The following is a 16,616-nucleotide window of genomic DNA, read 5'->3' on the forward strand; positions in this document are numbered from 1 at the left end:
TAAGCTTTTGACTTGCCTCATAGGATTGTATAGCAGGAATGTAATTTACTTTATAGCATTATGTAATAATGTTTATTAAACTTGTATGATTTATTTTTTTCCTCCCTACCGCCCGCCATAGCAAGTGCGTGCCACACTAGCTTTATGTACTGTGGTCATTTATAAGAGAAACACTGAAAAGATGCGTCCTTTTTTTCTTTTTCTTTATAAATAACTTAGTTGTATAGAGCTTAATTTCAAAGGGAACCACATACTTGCTGGTAGATCATTCTGGTAGACTACAGTTTAAAAACAAATGTGCAAAACCAGATCCTTTATGCTTGTGCAGGGTCCTAAAAACCTATGTAGCAAATCAATATAAGTCCTAAAGATGTCTCCCCGTGGACCACTTCAGGATACAGCAGCTCCACGTGGTGGCGTATTGGTTCAATAAATTTCATGAACAATTGTAATTTTAGGTTTACTTGCATTACTGGGGCTCTATTTATATTTTTTCCACAGGTTATGTAAGATGAACAATTCTAAACTTGCAAAACAAACCCAGAACTGCTGATGCAGTTTCAAATATCTGACCTCATTAATTCCATATGTATAGATCACGCAGTAAACATACAATGCATAAGTGATATCTGACAGGCCTTAAAGTGTATCATGTTCATAAACCCAGGAAACATGAGCATCTTCCCTGGGGGATCTTGTGTTCCAGCTGACCACAGTACTACATCATATCATCTCATACATTTCCAGGGAACAGAGGGAGAAGGGATACACCCCTTTTCTATACTAAGTATTTATTGCTGTATATAAAAAAATATCACTCCACGGGAATCTGCATTTCATTATTTTTATGGGGTTTTTTTCTAACATATATTACATTTTCTGTTACAAAACAGTCCAACCTTGCCTGTCTTTAACACTATCGGTAATCACTGGAGAAATCAGTTTCACAATGTGATACTGAATAAATTGTGCCATCAAATAAAAATAGATGTGTTTTGTGCATCAAAAAAATACTGACATTAGTTTCCTATGATCACTTGAAGAAGTGAAAAAAAATATATTTTCAAGAGGATCTATAATACAGAACTTGAACAGTGGTGGTTTAGGGAATCTTGATATTTAGAAGTTATAGTAGGGATAAAAACAGTCCAAGGAAAATAACTTCTCACTGATATGGCTATTTGCACAGAGCTAAATTCAGAAGTGATGAAGAAGCATAACAGAGTCTCTTTCTCTGGTCCATTTGGTATATATACACACACATATGTATATGTGTGTGTGTGTATAAATTAGTGTGTGTATGTATATATATGTGTATATATGTAAGTGTCTCTCTCTCTCTCTCTATGTATACACACAAAATACTCTTTAGAGATTTCCCCACACAGTTTTGCTAAGTCCTAAGCTTTAGAACTTTGTAAGTCAGAGAGTATTCTCAGCAATTTTTTTCCATCCCAAGAGCTACCTGAACTGAACCTCCAGCCTTGCAAGTTCAAAGCTCATTCCAATGCTAGAGATCCAGGACCACAACAGTGGTTCTCATTAAATCAATGACACATTAAATTTTCCTTAAGTAAATGCAGAAACAAACATTTAAGAGTTACACAGTTCCTCAGTGTTCACATCGGATTCTTGAAATAAGAAATAAGTCATAGTAGAGTGGGTGCTGAAATTAACAGTACAGCAAAACTGTAAAGTATACATTTTGCCTAAGGTTGTTTTTTTTTTTAGAAAACCTGTTTCTCACAAGAAACTGTTGTGAAATATGAAAGATACAATAAGAGTAGCTGGAAGATAATACAGGATTCTCTAACCAAGAAAATGCCATTACACAGAAAAACTAAAAGTACCTCTTCCAAGGTGGTGTCAGAAATGCCATAGCCAGTCACATGTAGATGATGAAGGCTTTGATCTAAAGCCTGAAAAAGACCTTTAAAAGAGGTCTTATCTGCCCTTTTTGGAATCACGTAGGTCAGCTCAGTCCCACTGTTCTCTTTCAAGAAGGCTTCTGGGATGTGGGTCTGTACCAAAGATGTGACCTGAACAATATGCTTCGGATCCTGCATTTCAAACACTGATGGCTATGAGTAAAGAAAGATAATCATGAACAAAAAATTAAATGCTACAAGAAATATGAGACTGGATAGTAGAATTCATACAGGAAAATTTCCACTGATGAAACTGCATCAAACCTGGGACGCAGAGACTACTTCCCAGGAACAAAGAACAGTGAGACAAAGCCCTTTTCCGCTAAATATTGAAATTCATCATTTTCAAAGATGTCATTGTGTTCTTCTAAATAATAATAGTGGTAATAATAATACCACCCACTCAAAATAACCAATAAAGCTGATAAAAACATGTTTTGCTGGCTCTCTCATAATTTATATCACATATTACTTCCTGGCAGGGACATATGGCTCCCTCAGAATATACACAGATATTACTTGGCAGGCACTGTTAAGTTCTGTGCAGTACATTTTTAGTATACCTTTTTTACGAGTGTTAGACTGTGTCCCTGGCCATACGTTTCTCTCAGATAAGAGGGAGAACCACAGCACCTCAGCTGGCCACGCTGCAGGATGGCAATGTGATCGCTGAGCACCTCTGCCTCATCAAGATGGTGAGTGGTAAAGATCAGTGTGCAACCTGCATCAGAAAGATTGGTGCATGTCTACAAAACCTGGTTTCTAGAGAAACACATCTTGCTTTCACAAGGTTCCCTTTAACCTTAAGGGAACATGTTTCAGGTCCCTTCAAAACAACATAACTGCAAGACACAAACAAAACCTGCATTCAGATTTACAGTCTGAGTAGATTCAGGTCTAAACTTGCTTTGCCTTGTACTATACACAGTAAGCAGTATTAAGCCATTACAACTTCAAGCTGTCTTAAGAGCTTAAGAGATTCCTTAAAAACACATGACAACAGTGTCTGTTTCAATGGATCTTTCACTGTGAGTTATTACAGCTAGTTGAGTACTCACTAGCTGAAGAGTTTGCTTCCCACAATCAGTTTTTAACTTTATGGCACTTAAAAAATTAATGTAGCAGACTGACTGATGAGTCTATTTTCATTAGAAGTATATATGCATCTATATACAGATACGTGCAAAATGGGAAATGAAAACCAGAAAATAATTTTGAGAATATAACAAAAAAGAAAAAGGTAAGAGAAGAGAAACTTCAGGACAGGACTCAGAACTAAAATCAATATTCTGTTAGATTAGGCACCTTTCTGTGAGACTAGGCACCTTTCTGTGAGACAGCAGGTAATTCTTGTAATCTCACTTGGCTGTTTTAAAGTTTCCCAAGTTTGATTAAATGTTATCTCTGAAATTAATGTATTTAGTTACTGAATAGCAATACTAATATCCTGACTACCCTGTTTAAATTTATTGAAACAGAATTCCACAAAGGAAAATAAGCAGAAAATTATGTCTATAAGCTTTGTACCGGATTTGTACTTCAGAAGAACATCCCAGATGCTACGGCGAGAACATGGATCTACTCCACTGGTGGGCTCATCTAGAACAACTGTCTTTGAGTTTCCAATAAAGGAGATGGCAATTGACAGCCTCCTTTTCATTCCCCCAGAAAGGGCTCCAACAGGTTTGTACTGATGTTGGGATAAATCCACATCTTCCAGAGCTCTGAAATAGGAGTACAGAAATGGGACCAATTTTGAAAAAGTTTTTGCAGTCACATCACATCCACTCAGAGCAGAATTAGTGAAATTTCACTGTAAATGGAAAGTGGAAGAAACACTACCTCTGACTGATTATACAATTTGGTGACAAAAACGAATAGAAGACAAATGATCTCTTTACCTACAAAGTATAAACACTCATCACCACCTAAAATATAAATTCTGGATAAGTATTGTGCAGGATAAGAACAGTCAATTTTGAAATTAAGTCCAATAAAATAAATACCAGTTTGTCCAATGATTTCAGCAAACTCTAGATTATAGCCTCTTAAACCATGGTAAAGATCATTAGTTTCATAATTCAAACAGTGCTTCAGTTTTTGCAACTGCCTAAAGAACCTTAAAAAATGTCTGAGTTTTTAGGAAATGCAGAGTCATTTGAAGTAAATAAGGTAACACTGCTGCTTTTTTTTTTTTTCTTTGTTTTTTTTGAAGAAATGTTTCTGTGAAGTAAACAGATTGGCGATCCCTAGGTAGAATAATACTACCTAATCCAACCTAATCTGATTCCTGTGTTAAAGACTGGGAAATACCTTACAGATATTGCCTATTCAGCCCGTGCCCTCTGATGATCTTGAATCTGAGCAGTGTGTGGAAACATGCTCAATAAAGGCAGCACTGAAAGAACATTCATTTATTTTTCATCACATTGAACATCCAGTCATTGACCTAAAAGCTTTCAGTTGCTATCAGCAGGGCAAGCAAGACATAAAAGGCTCAACAGTCCTAAGCTAACCTCCTGAATCATTTGAGTGAATATGCAGTCTATAAACCATGCCATTTACCCTGAGAGAATTTTTCATTTTTAAGAAAACAGGTTTCTATAATTGTTGTATAGATATATATCCAGAAAAATTATTCTTAATCTCTTTAGAAGCCATCTTTTTTTGCTTAATAAAAAGCAAATTTTGTTTCATTGTTTTGTTGCTTTTCTAATTTCTCTGAAGTATTTTAAAGCATTCATTGCCTTTAAAAAAAATTAATTTTTTCTTAGTAGCGAGGCCTGCAGAGTTCCGAGTATTCTTGTGCCATTAGTATGACAGACTGCTGCTGAAATTACAATTCAGCAGTCTAAGTACAATAAACTACAGGATATTATTTTGCATAAATTTTAACCAAAGACTGTTTGGTTTGTCCTTGTTGTTCTAGAGAGTTGTTTCTCTTGTTTCTAGAGAGTATGCAGTGTCCCACACGAGAGATTTTTCACATCAAAATTTTAAATTAACAGGCTTTTATGATAGCTACTAAAAAGGAAAGCCACTTTGCCACAAATGTGTCTGCATATGCCTATCTGTACACTTAAAGAGAAGTCCATCAACTTGGCATTTATTTCCATTGAAGCGTGGAAGTGCCCAGCCCTCCACACAGTCTAGCATGAATCAGAAGGTAAACAGAAACTATTTACACTGCCACACTAATAGGAGAGCATACATTTTATTCCTAAAGTTCAGAAAATGCAGTTTGCTATTAGTGAATAAGATCTCACCTTGGATGGTTTACTAGTAGTTTAATATACATGATGCAGAAATGAAGATCTAATCCTATATCAAAGAAATAGCAGCCTAAAAACACTAGCAAACATTCTCAACCTGACAAGTGGCTAATCCTCTGAGGTTTTGTCAGAGCTCTGACTTTTTTTCCTATTGGATTGTTTGTTTTGAAACCTCTTCACTTATTAAACACATTTAAAGTCTGAATTTGACAAAGGAAAAAGATGATGGCCTACTTAAAAAGACTGTAACAAGCACTGCCTTTACCTGCCTTTTATGGTTTTCCAGTCTTCCCTCTACTGCAGGCGAGGGAATACAGGATAATAAATACATAAAGTCAGTGTTGACTTGTCTGAAAACTCAGGGCAAACACATAGCAGTTTACTTTCTATCTGCCTCTCCAGCAAGGAGGGAGGTAAGGCAGACAGCATGAGGCAGGAACCACTACAGCTGCTACCAGGCTAACCATTTCCACTCCAGTCAAAACATGATTATTTGATGGTTCTGTAATACCAGGTTTTTAAACATTGACAGTTTAACTACAAATACATTCAAGTAAAGGTTAGAAACTAGGAAATCTATTTTCAAGGCACAATTTCAGAACATGAAGTGTGATAAAAACTCATGGAAAACCTGCAGTTTCCATTTGTTTCTACTTGCAATTTTGCTTTAGCACTTTCTTGTTTCAGTGGCTTGCAATAGACACTACTAATTTACTTGACAGATTTCAACAAATGAAAGGAAAACTTACCCACTGACTTGCTGATTCAACCGTTCCTTTGTCCAGCCAGGTGCCTTCACTGATCCATAAAGCAGTAGATGTTCTCGCACCGTCAGTATGTTGAACAGGACGTCATACTGTGGGCAAACACCCAGCTCTGTCCTGATGGCAGCCAGATCAGAACGTATGTCCTTTCCATTAATAATAATGGTACCAGAGCTCGGTGGATACAGGCCAGTCAACAGTGATCTGATACAAGAAAAGAAAAAAAAAAAAATCAGCAAGATCATGTGTAATGACTGTATTACATAGCTCACACTTGGATTTCCTGAGGCACATCCTAGCATCCTTAGAGCAACACCAATTCAGTTGAGGATAGTTATAGAAACACCGCAAATGTTTTGGGGGGGTTGTTTGTCTTTTTTTTTTTTTTTAAACCAAGATCTCAACAATCCTTCATTTCCTTACTTCCAGATCAAAATCCATTTTTTCTCAACCAAATACAACAGGCCATTGTTTCCTTTTTCACGTGTGCATTCTAGCTGAGGAGTAATCCTAATTGGGTCCCATTCTGCATCACTGGTTTTATTAAAGCTGATCATAGTTAACGTAAAGGTAGAAATACATAGACTTCTTAACTGAGGCATTTTTAAATGTCATTTTCATTTTGTCATTTTCGTTTCTGGTCAACTGCCAAGAAAGAAGTCCCTTGCAACCTCTGGGAACTCAGCACAAAACCCCACGAAACTCCACACCCTCCTTGTGATAGGAGTACACATGGGCTGCCAGAAAAGAACACTTCCCTGAGATGTGTTCAACTCCACAACTAGACATGCCCAGCTCCTACTTAAGCTGCTCCTGAACTATTACATCATGGTTTCAGTGGCACAGAGGACCCAGTTCTCTATTCATTACATTGCTTTTGTCATAGATATATAGCCTTCACTCTCCATGTGCTATTAAATATTTATTTGGAAAAAAAAAAAGACATAAGAAAGAGTTCACAAACATTTTGAAGTGAGAAAGCATAGCAGAGATCAGAGGGGAGTGTAACAGCGTTACATGGCAGACTTACATAACTGTTGTCTTGCCAGCTCCATTAGGTCCCAGGAGCGCTGTTATCTGACCTCTATGGAAAGTGAGGCTGAGATCTTTAACAGCAGCCTTCTGGCCATCCACGTGCTCTTTGGTGAGAGACAGCAGCACGACACCAATGGTGGCTCCTTCGATGCAAGGGCCTTTCCAACCTGGAGGTGCTGGGTCTGTATGGGGAAGAGCAGCAGATCAAGAGGGTTGCTGAATCTAAACATATGTGTGTGTGCATATAGGGAATAACAAATTAACTTAATCCCTGTTGCCATTTACCAAAGCCTGGAACAGATGTGCAGATGCTCCAAACTTGGCATAAGCTCCAGTGAAAACAAAGATACTATGCCAGTTAATATGTGCTAAGAATTTGGTCTATTTCCAGTTTTAAAAAGCAACCTAAAACAATTATGCTAAGTTGCGTGCATGTCCACATACGTTTCGATAGAGTCATAAAATAGTTGTTATATTTTATTTCTAGTAGAAAAAACACTTACAATAACGTTGCTTGAATCATTGTTTTATGCCCATAAGTATGAGAAAATTCTAACTGTGTGAACTACTCCATATATGCCATCCAGTTTCAGGCACATAACATTAACATAGCATTAACAGGCATAGTGAGTTAATCCTCTTAATTCCCTCAGTCAATAAAGCAAAGCAGATCTCTTTGCGAAACGATCCAGAGCAGCAGTCTAGTCTAAACATAATTCAAAGGTCCTCAATGCAAGTAGATAACCAGCATTTTTCTAACTGAGTTAATCGGCTCAGCAAACTGAGATGACCATATGACGCAGATAAAGTTGACTTCCTTTCTATGTCAGGAGGAAAGGTTGGCACTACTTTCCAGACATGAGCACAGTCAATCATCAGCCCCATAAATATATTATTAACATGTGATATTTTATTGACTCATTACAACTGAGAAATCTGGCAGTGTTTGGGTTGTTTTTTTTTTTCTTTTTAAACAAAGGCAAGCCAAATTGGAATGCTAGTCCAAAGAAATAGAAACTGTTATGGATGAGAATTATGAGAAGAGAAAATTATCCTTTTTAATATATATTTTATATATCAAAATATATAAAGTATATATTCTTATATAATATTTAGAGTTTATATTTTTATTTTATGTAATCATTTTATATATAATTAAATAAAATATAAATATTACAAGAAGATAGAATTATGCTTTATATAGAAATATATAAAATTATATAAATCAAATTATAAATAAAAAATTATATAATGATTTCAAGGATTGGTTTGTTTAGGCAGTGAATGAAGAAGCTTTTTGCTCCTTTCATAATCAATTTTAAGTTTAGAAAGAACTTTTGCCAGAAGCTTGAGGTTACCTTCCAACAAGGCACCAGTAGTTGTGACATTTCTGAGGTCCTTCTACCCATGAACCAGTTAGCTTCTCTGTCTTTTGATCTGGAGACTAAAACTACCAACAAACATTATTCATGCCCTTTACACTGCTTCCTAAATTTGCAAGTACATCCTGGAACTTAACAAAAAAACTTAAAGTACAGAGTGAGCCTCAGACAATGTATCTCAGGTAAGATTCAGAGGACGAGCTCCAAATTACTTGCAAGCAGTAAATTGATCACCCTAGGACTTCTCCTAAGAGGAGTTCCAAGTGGGTGCTCAGCACCCAGGTCTCTGCCAGCCCTACTCTAGTCGTAGTTCCAGCTCGTAGGACCTACACTCCAGCCCTTCCCTGACACACCTCTGATTTCCAAAGTGCTTTCCACCCCCACTGAACCAACCCTTACCTGGGCTATATGGAACAAATGCAGAAATAGCCCAGGAGCAAGTCACTTTGCTGTTCCAAGCAAATTACCCATGAATGCATTTATCCCATTATCAGTACAATGACGCCCAATTCTTATGAAAGAGAGCAAGTTCCTTTGCATGCATGGCAGTGTTAGAGTTCACACACAAGCAATTTGCTAGCGAGCACATGATGTGCATCAGTTTAAGCAGAGGAGAAGTGAGATGAACAGATCCACAAAGTTGTAGGCAATCACTTGGGTGGCTTGAACCAGAGACCACACTAGTAACTTTTCAGGCAGAGGAGACGTTTTTTTCTTTGCTTTCCACAGAGGATGTGATGAACCCAAGGGGAAACACTGAAAATCTTCATTTTAAGTAAGGACCAGAGACAATCATCTCAACAAAATGGAATTGTTCCAAAGTGCAGAAATTCAGACAAAATTCATACTGATAGTTTTTCCACAAATGTTTAAATGAACCTCAAGACATTTTTAAGTTTGCCCTCCTCTAGGAGGTACTAATACATAAAACTGCTGAGCTGTTCAGCTTCTTCACCTATGCTACAGACAACTGGATCATTTCCAAGCTACCGTAACTTCCAAAAAAACCCACAACAACCCATCATGTGGTTCTAAGACCCAAAAGGGAATATAGGTGAGGCTGACTTACTCCTTCATTCACAAAGCATAATTGAAATGTGAGAAAGTCCTTAAAGAGACCTGAGAGGGGAAAAACCCCTAAAAATCTAAATTAATTTTAAGCAAGTGAACAAAGAAATAGAAGAGCAGTGAAAGTATCTGGAGGCAGATAAAAATTAGTTACAATAACAGTAGCTTTTTAAACAAAAGGCTAAGAAGCAGAGACAGAAAGAACAGTGATTATAGAAGAGGGAAATAAGAAATAGAAGGGAAAGTAATGAACAAAGTTAATTTTTCCACTGAAACAAGAAACAAATAAAAACAGCAGAGGAGGAAGAAGAAAATCAAACTGCAGGAAATAAGAAGTTAATAGATCACAACACTTTTCAGATTCAGTAGGAGTATGAAAGGGTTCAAGGAACTTCAGAAGATCCTAACAAAGCAAAGAGGCAATACACAGGGACAGGATGAACCCAAGAGATACTTATTTTACATTTTTTAAAGAGTTTTCTTAAATATTTGTGTACAATAGTTTTAATTGAATGATTCAAGCATTACAGGTGACAGCACAATTAACAGTTAGTATATGATGTACATAGTATACACTATATAATGGAGGAGAGAAAGGGACAATATCTAAACACATAATATAGGACCAAGCAATGACAAAAGCAGATTGATTAAAATCAGCACACCATTCAGAAAAGAGCCATTATTAAAATTCTATTATGACTACAAACCTTTTTCTTGGAAGTTTTCATTGAAGAAAAACATATTAGAATTCAGGTAATGTCTCTTCCTCCTCTCTGTACCCCACAGGTTCTTCCAGTAGGAAGCAGTAAAAGGAAAGTACCATCGGTTCTTTAATCCAAATTTTCCTAGATGATAATTTTGATAGAAACTGTTGCAAAATTTATAGTAATTTCATATTTGTCTGTAGACTACTAATGTCCTATCATTACTTAAAGAGCTGGATAGACCATTTAATTAGCTCAAACTCATAGCTGCACTTAACAAACCTTAATAAAGTGGAAAAAAGTCATTTGGCCATAACACCAGGTCCTGCCATAAAATAACCAATGCTCAGTGATACTGTGCTTTACCCTATCTCCAAATCAGCTTTAAAGTGTAACAGAATCATAGACTTAACAATACGTAGGCACAGCCTAACATAATCTTGTAACCTAGAGGAGAGAAAATGCACCAAATGGCCTGCCAAGGCAAAGAGCTTTTTTTTTATTATAACAATAATCCATTGCACGAGTCATTAAAAATTATTCTCTCATTACTCTCTGCACAACTTAAACAAATCAGCCAGCATAAGAAACATTTATTGTAGCACGCAAACAGAAAGGGTAAAAATATGCTCCTACACACAACATAAACTTTGGCATTGCCCAATCTTTCCAGGCTTCACTTACCGATCACACAATGCATACTCAGTGTGTTTGGAGTAACATTTCATTGACACGGAAGGACAGGTGTCAATTTAAGCTGAAGTTTGTAAAATTCAGTTGTATAGTCCACACACACCCCTATCTTTCAAAGCAAAATTCATTTTTATTTTGTATTTTTAAAACAAATACAGAGTAACTGGAAGAAAAGGTGACATGCAAATTAAAAGAAAAGGTGAATTTCAAACAGCTAGTGAGGCATTAGGCTATGATTAAAAATGCATCAACCAGCTCAATAATATTCATAAAACTTGGTTAATGAAAAAAAAATCCCACTACTTTCTGAAAATATACTTCAAAGTTAATTTGTTTTCTTTATGTATTGGACTGTGGACTGACTGGGAGCAAGATACAGTTATGAGGCAGTTTGAAGTCTTTGTGATCTGAAAACGTGTTGTTGTTCATGGGTTTCAGCCCAAGTACTGACTCAGAAGATTCACCATTTTCACAGGAAGTTTTGCTACTGAACTGACCTCTGTTACTATGAAGTACCAACAAATTCCTAAGCCCTTCAAATATTAGTCATCCCCGTAAGCAAACAAAAGATATTTCATGACTGGCTACAAATTCTAGTCCATGTGTTAGCACTACTCAATATTTATGTATGTAGGAGGACTTTCTTACCCAGTCTTGCACATCAAAACCTCAACTCAGAAAAAGATATGTCTTTCGTTTAGTTGCATACAATGAGGAAAGCCAGTTCTATCCATTCCATTCAATAACTTCTTCAAAAACATGAAATAAGAACAACTCCATGATCTTACCAGGAATAATATTGCTGAAATACCAGCCACCTATAGAATATAAAATGGAATCAAAGAACATCATCCAGCACATCCACCCAAAGGTCATGTATCCTCCTTGTGCCATCGACTGGTGCACATTATTCCACTGAATTCCTGGTAGTAATAGTAATAATAATAATGATTTTTAAAAGGTCAAAGCTAAATCAGTACAGCATTAAAGATCACAAACACGTCAACACCACACACTTCTGGGTATTTAAGCACTGACACAAAAAAGACTGTAGTTAATAACAGTAATCCTAATGAATAGCAATGAATTGCTATGCCTCTACAAGCCTCTGTTTAGAACAGCAGGTGACACTGCTGCTGAGAAAATGCAGAGGAGCTGTTGTAGAAAGGGCTGTTTATGAAGTTTTAGCTGGCCCTTAATTTGGCAAAAGAAAAAGGACTACGACTCTCTGACAAAATGGGGCACTGACCTCTTCAATGAATCAGGCTTTATGCCATTCTGCTATTATAAAGAAATGGGTTACACAAAGTTTAAAGTCATTTCTATAATGCTAAATCTGAAAACTTAAATCTGTGAGTTCTAACCAAGAAGCAAGTATTTGTGTGCATTGACTGTATTCAGAGGTAAGCTGGAACAACAAACTCATTGAATAATTGCTTCATAAAATTATTACATTGCAGAAGACATGAAAGGAAGAAAGAAGGTGCAAAATGCTGGTACTACAGAAAGCTACCATATTGCTAAATGGAAAACAAAAGTAACCACATTGTAGATTTACAAAGAGCATTTTCTGAAACTGCTACTTTGTTTGCAGTACAGCAGGTCATGATATTGTTTCTACAATTCTTTTTCTATGATTGTCAAGAAAAGCAGTTTTCCCACAAAGTACGTTTTGCCCTTTCTTCAGTAAAGATGAGTCATTTTGATGAATTGTCTGGTGGGAAATTTAAGTAATATTTTCTGCAACTGTCTCTTCCACTCTTACCAACTTTTGTATCATTATGATACTTTTTCAATGCCTAGTGGTTTGAAACATTCACTGTCATCAATATTGATCTTGCCCTAGTAGTAAAAAAAAGAAAGGGATTACATCCCTTTATATATTTAGATACATAAATGTATATTCTTTGTAGACATTTATCAAGGGCCCAGACATTCACTTCTTACTTTTCTAAAACTTCAGCATCAATAGGGGCAGCTCTTAGCTTGGGGATAATAGGGATCACCATGTTAAAACATGTAGCAATGTGCTAAAACATCTAGTCGGTTTCCAAACGTTTTTTTCTTCCTAACGCTTAAACATAATAGGGTGTTCTCATGCATTTCTGCACCTGCACAGTAGCTCAGTGGGGATTTCACCAGCTGCCTCCAGGCTTGCAGAGACAAGATGCTACTCAGGCTGAGTATGAATAGGGTCACATAGGAGGAGCGTACAATATACTTTACAAAGTAAAAGTAATTTTTTTCTTACTTTCCAATGTATAGTAGTTAAATATTCATCTTAGCATTATGTTGAGAGTGAATGACTTACACTGTTCTTGTTCTGTACAATATTGTTCTCATAAACCTCCATTGCACTATACACTAGTGCATGTGTAAACCCAGACACATCTACCAAGCTCAAGAGTAGTCCAACCCAATGAATACAAAGTCAGGTAGAAACGCCAGGAGGCCTGCATGGATGAACAAGGAGCTCCTGGCCAAACTCAGACACAGAAAGGAAGCATACAGGGGGCGGAAGCAAGGACGGATAACCTGTGAGGAATACAGAAACATTGTTCGAGCATCCAGGGATGAAGTTGCGAAAGCTAAAGCCCAAATGGAATTGAATCTGGCCAGGGATGTCAAAGACCACAAGAAGGGCTTCTGTAAGTACATAGGTGACAAAAGGAAGACTAGGGAAAATGTGGGCCCACTGCTCAACAAGACAGAGGACCTGTTTACACAGGATGTGGAAAAAGTTGAGGTACTGAATGCCACCTTTGCCTCAGTCTTTACTAGCAGGTCTGGTCTTCAGAAATCCCAGGTCCCAGAGACCAAGGGAAAAGTCTGGAGCAGGGATCATGTACCTTTAGTGGAAGAGGATCAGGTCAGGGATTACATGCAAACTGCACATACATAAGTCCGTGAACCCTGATGGGATGCACCCAAAAGCACTGAGGGAGCTGGCAGATGTCATTGCAAGGCCACTTTCAATAATCTTTGGCATGATCATGGCAACTGGGAGAAGTGCCCGAAGACTGGAAGAAAGCAAATATCACTCCTATCTTCAAGAAGGAGGACCCAGGGAACTACAGGCCAGTCAGCCTCATCTCGATCCCTGGGAAGGTGATGGAGCAGCTAATCCTGGAAACCATTTCCAGGCACACAAAGGACAAGAATATCATCAGGAGTAGTGAGCATAGCTTCACCAAGAGGAAGTCATGTTGACCAACTTGATTAAACTTCTACGATGAAAGGACTGGCCTGGTAGATGAGGGGAGACTAGTAGGTCTTGTCTACCTGGACTTCAGTAAAGCTTCTGACATTGTCTCCCATAAGAGCCTCCTAAAGAAGCTAAAGAAGTATGAGACGGATGAGTAGACAGTGAGGTGGATTGCAATCTGGCTGAATGGCCAGGCCCAGAGGGTGTTGATCAGTGGCATGAAGTCTAGCTGAAAGTCAGTAACTAGCGCTGTACCCCAGGGGCCAATACTGAGTCTGATCCTGTTTAACATCTTCATTAATGATTTGGATAATGGGGCACAGTGTATCCTCAGCAAGTTTGCTTATGACACAAAACTGGGAAGAGTGGCTGATATGCGAGGGGGTCATGCTGCCACCCAGAGAGGCCTGAACAGGCTGGAAAAACAGGCTGACAGGAACCTCATGAAATTTAACAAGAACTGCAAAGTCCTGCACCTGCCGAGGAACAACCCCATGCACCAATATACGCTGGGGGACACCCAGCTGGATAGCAACCTTGCAGAAAAGGACCTGGGGGTCCTGGTGGACACCAAGTTGAACATGAGCCAGTAATGTGCTCTTGCCACAAAGAAAACTGATGATATCCTGGGCTGCCTTAATCAAAGCATGGCTAGCGTGTTGAGGGAGGTGATCCTTCCCCTTTATTCAGCACTGGTGAGGCCATGCCTGGAGTACTGTGTCCAGTTCTGGGCTCCCCAGTAAAAGACAGACATGGAGGTACTGCAGAGAGTCCAGTGAAGGGCCACAGAGATGATTAAGGGACTGGAGCATCTCTCCTATGAGGAAAGGCTGAGAGAGCTGGGACTGTTCAGCCTGGAGAAGAGAAGGCTCGAGGGAGATCTTATGAATGTATATAAATACCTGAAAGGAGGGTGCAAAGAAGACAGAGCGAGGCTCTTTTCAGTGGTGCCCAGTGACAGGACAAAAGGCAATGGGTACAAACTGAAACACAGGAGGTTCCCTCCGAACATCAGGAAACACCTTTTCACTGTGAGGGTGACTGAGCACTGGCACAGGTTGCCCAGAGAGGCTGTGGAGTCTCCAACCTTGGAGATATTCCAAAGCCATTTGGATATGGTCCTGGGCAAGTGGCTCTAGGTGGCCCTGTTTGAGCAACAGGGGTGGACTAGATGACCTCCAGAGGTCCCTTCCAACCTCAAGTATTTTGTGATCCTACAAAATTCCCTGTTGATATCCTCACCAGAAAGTAAAGCATTAGAGTTGCCACTGACATCAATGAGGACTTCCAAGAAACTGCTCTAAATGCCTTGCCAAAGCTTCCTCCACTAGATTGAGAGAAATAACACATTCAATGAGTGAAATAATATTGTGAGATGCTCACCCTTAGGTAGCTCTACTGAATTTCACTAAATATAAAGTTTGGGTTTGCATCTCCAGAACAATTTCATTGGCTGAATACACTCATTCTGTCATCTAACAGGATGTGAAGATTTTTCTCCAATGTGTATTGCAAATAGAGTAGTGCTAAGCCCACTTTAATGTACTGCTAGAAAGCAGCACAAGCTTAACTTGGTTTTCAAGGGGCATTAAAAAGGTTTTTCTCTTGTTATGATCTATCAAGTTAACTCATGATTAAAGATTTTTTTCAGAATAAAATGAAAAATATTTCCAACTGTAGCTCTTTAAATAATAATTACAAAGCTTTTCTTCTAACCGGAGAGCTTACCTATTTCTTGGCCCTCAAAGAATGTAATGAAAAATACTCCTTGCCCAAAGGCAGTTGTAGACAGAAGACACTATAACACCAGAGGAGAAACAGGATGTGAACATCAAATAAAACACATCATTAACAAGCTCCATGAAATAAAATAACGTGATATTAAAAGCAAGCACAAAATAAATAGACCTTTGTTTCACGTAGGCTAATGGTCATTGTTTCCTTTTAACAATACTCCCCCACATACTGCAGTAGTATTTGCTCCACGTTAAAGAGCTCCACTAACCTACTTATTAATATTGGAAAGCATTATTTAACTTTATAACAAGTTATAGACCATCATAAATCTACCACATAATGAAAATATATAACGTATAACACTGTAAAAGCATTACAGGAATATACTTTCTGTAGTAAGAGCAGTGGTCCTACTCATTTTTGTAAGACCAGAACTCAAGAATAGACAGAGGCAGAAGGAACACGCACGCTGGGTACTATATGCTGAGACAGCATTTTTGTGAAAGGAAATAACATTTGACTTCCAAGAAGCAACATAGTCATGCTGTATCACAAAAGTACAAAATGGAAAATGAGCAAGTCAATGATGTAGTATAACAAGGAAGTGTGACTGATGATCAATGGAAAAACACTGGCGAGTGCATGAAGGCTGATGGGGAGATCCAAAACATTACTAAAATTAATAAGCATTACTCAGTGATAAAGTTCTGCAGTTTGAAAGTGAGCTGAAATAGAAGTTCATTTTATCTCCTATTTTAAAATAATGCAATTAAATAAGGTTTTTGCAATATTTGACACAGAAGGAACACATCCTGCCACCTGTCT

The 16,616-nt window shown here is 37.9% G+C and overlaps 1 protein-coding gene across 1 annotated transcript in view; it reads right to left on the reverse strand.

Annotated features, from left to right (window-relative positions):
* Positions 1-16,616, reverse strand: part of ABCA13 (ATP binding cassette subfamily A member 13) — a 208,376-nt gene that overhangs the window by 104,675 nt on the left and 87,085 nt on the right. The window contains exons 28-35 of the mRNA XM_076330301.1: positions 15,783-15,852; positions 11,638-11,772; positions 10,160-10,297; positions 6,995-7,181; positions 5,950-6,168; positions 3,456-3,652; positions 2,492-2,649; positions 1,851-2,081 (exon numbers count right to left, since the gene is read on the reverse strand). Coding sequence (XP_076186416.1) covers positions 1,851-2,081; positions 2,492-2,649; positions 3,456-3,652; positions 5,950-6,168; positions 6,995-7,181; positions 10,160-10,297; positions 11,638-11,772; positions 15,783-15,852 — 1,335 coding nt within the window. The remainder of the gene's footprint in view (positions 1-1,850; positions 2,082-2,491; positions 2,650-3,455; positions 3,653-5,949; positions 6,169-6,994; positions 7,182-10,159; positions 10,298-11,637; positions 11,773-15,782; positions 15,853-16,616) is intronic.

This window comes from Aptenodytes patagonicus, chromosome 2 (genome assembly GCF_965638725.1).
Source record: "Aptenodytes patagonicus chromosome 2, bAptPat1.pri.cur, whole genome shotgun sequence".
NCBI lineage: Eukaryota > Metazoa > Chordata > Aves > Sphenisciformes > Spheniscidae > Aptenodytes > Aptenodytes patagonicus.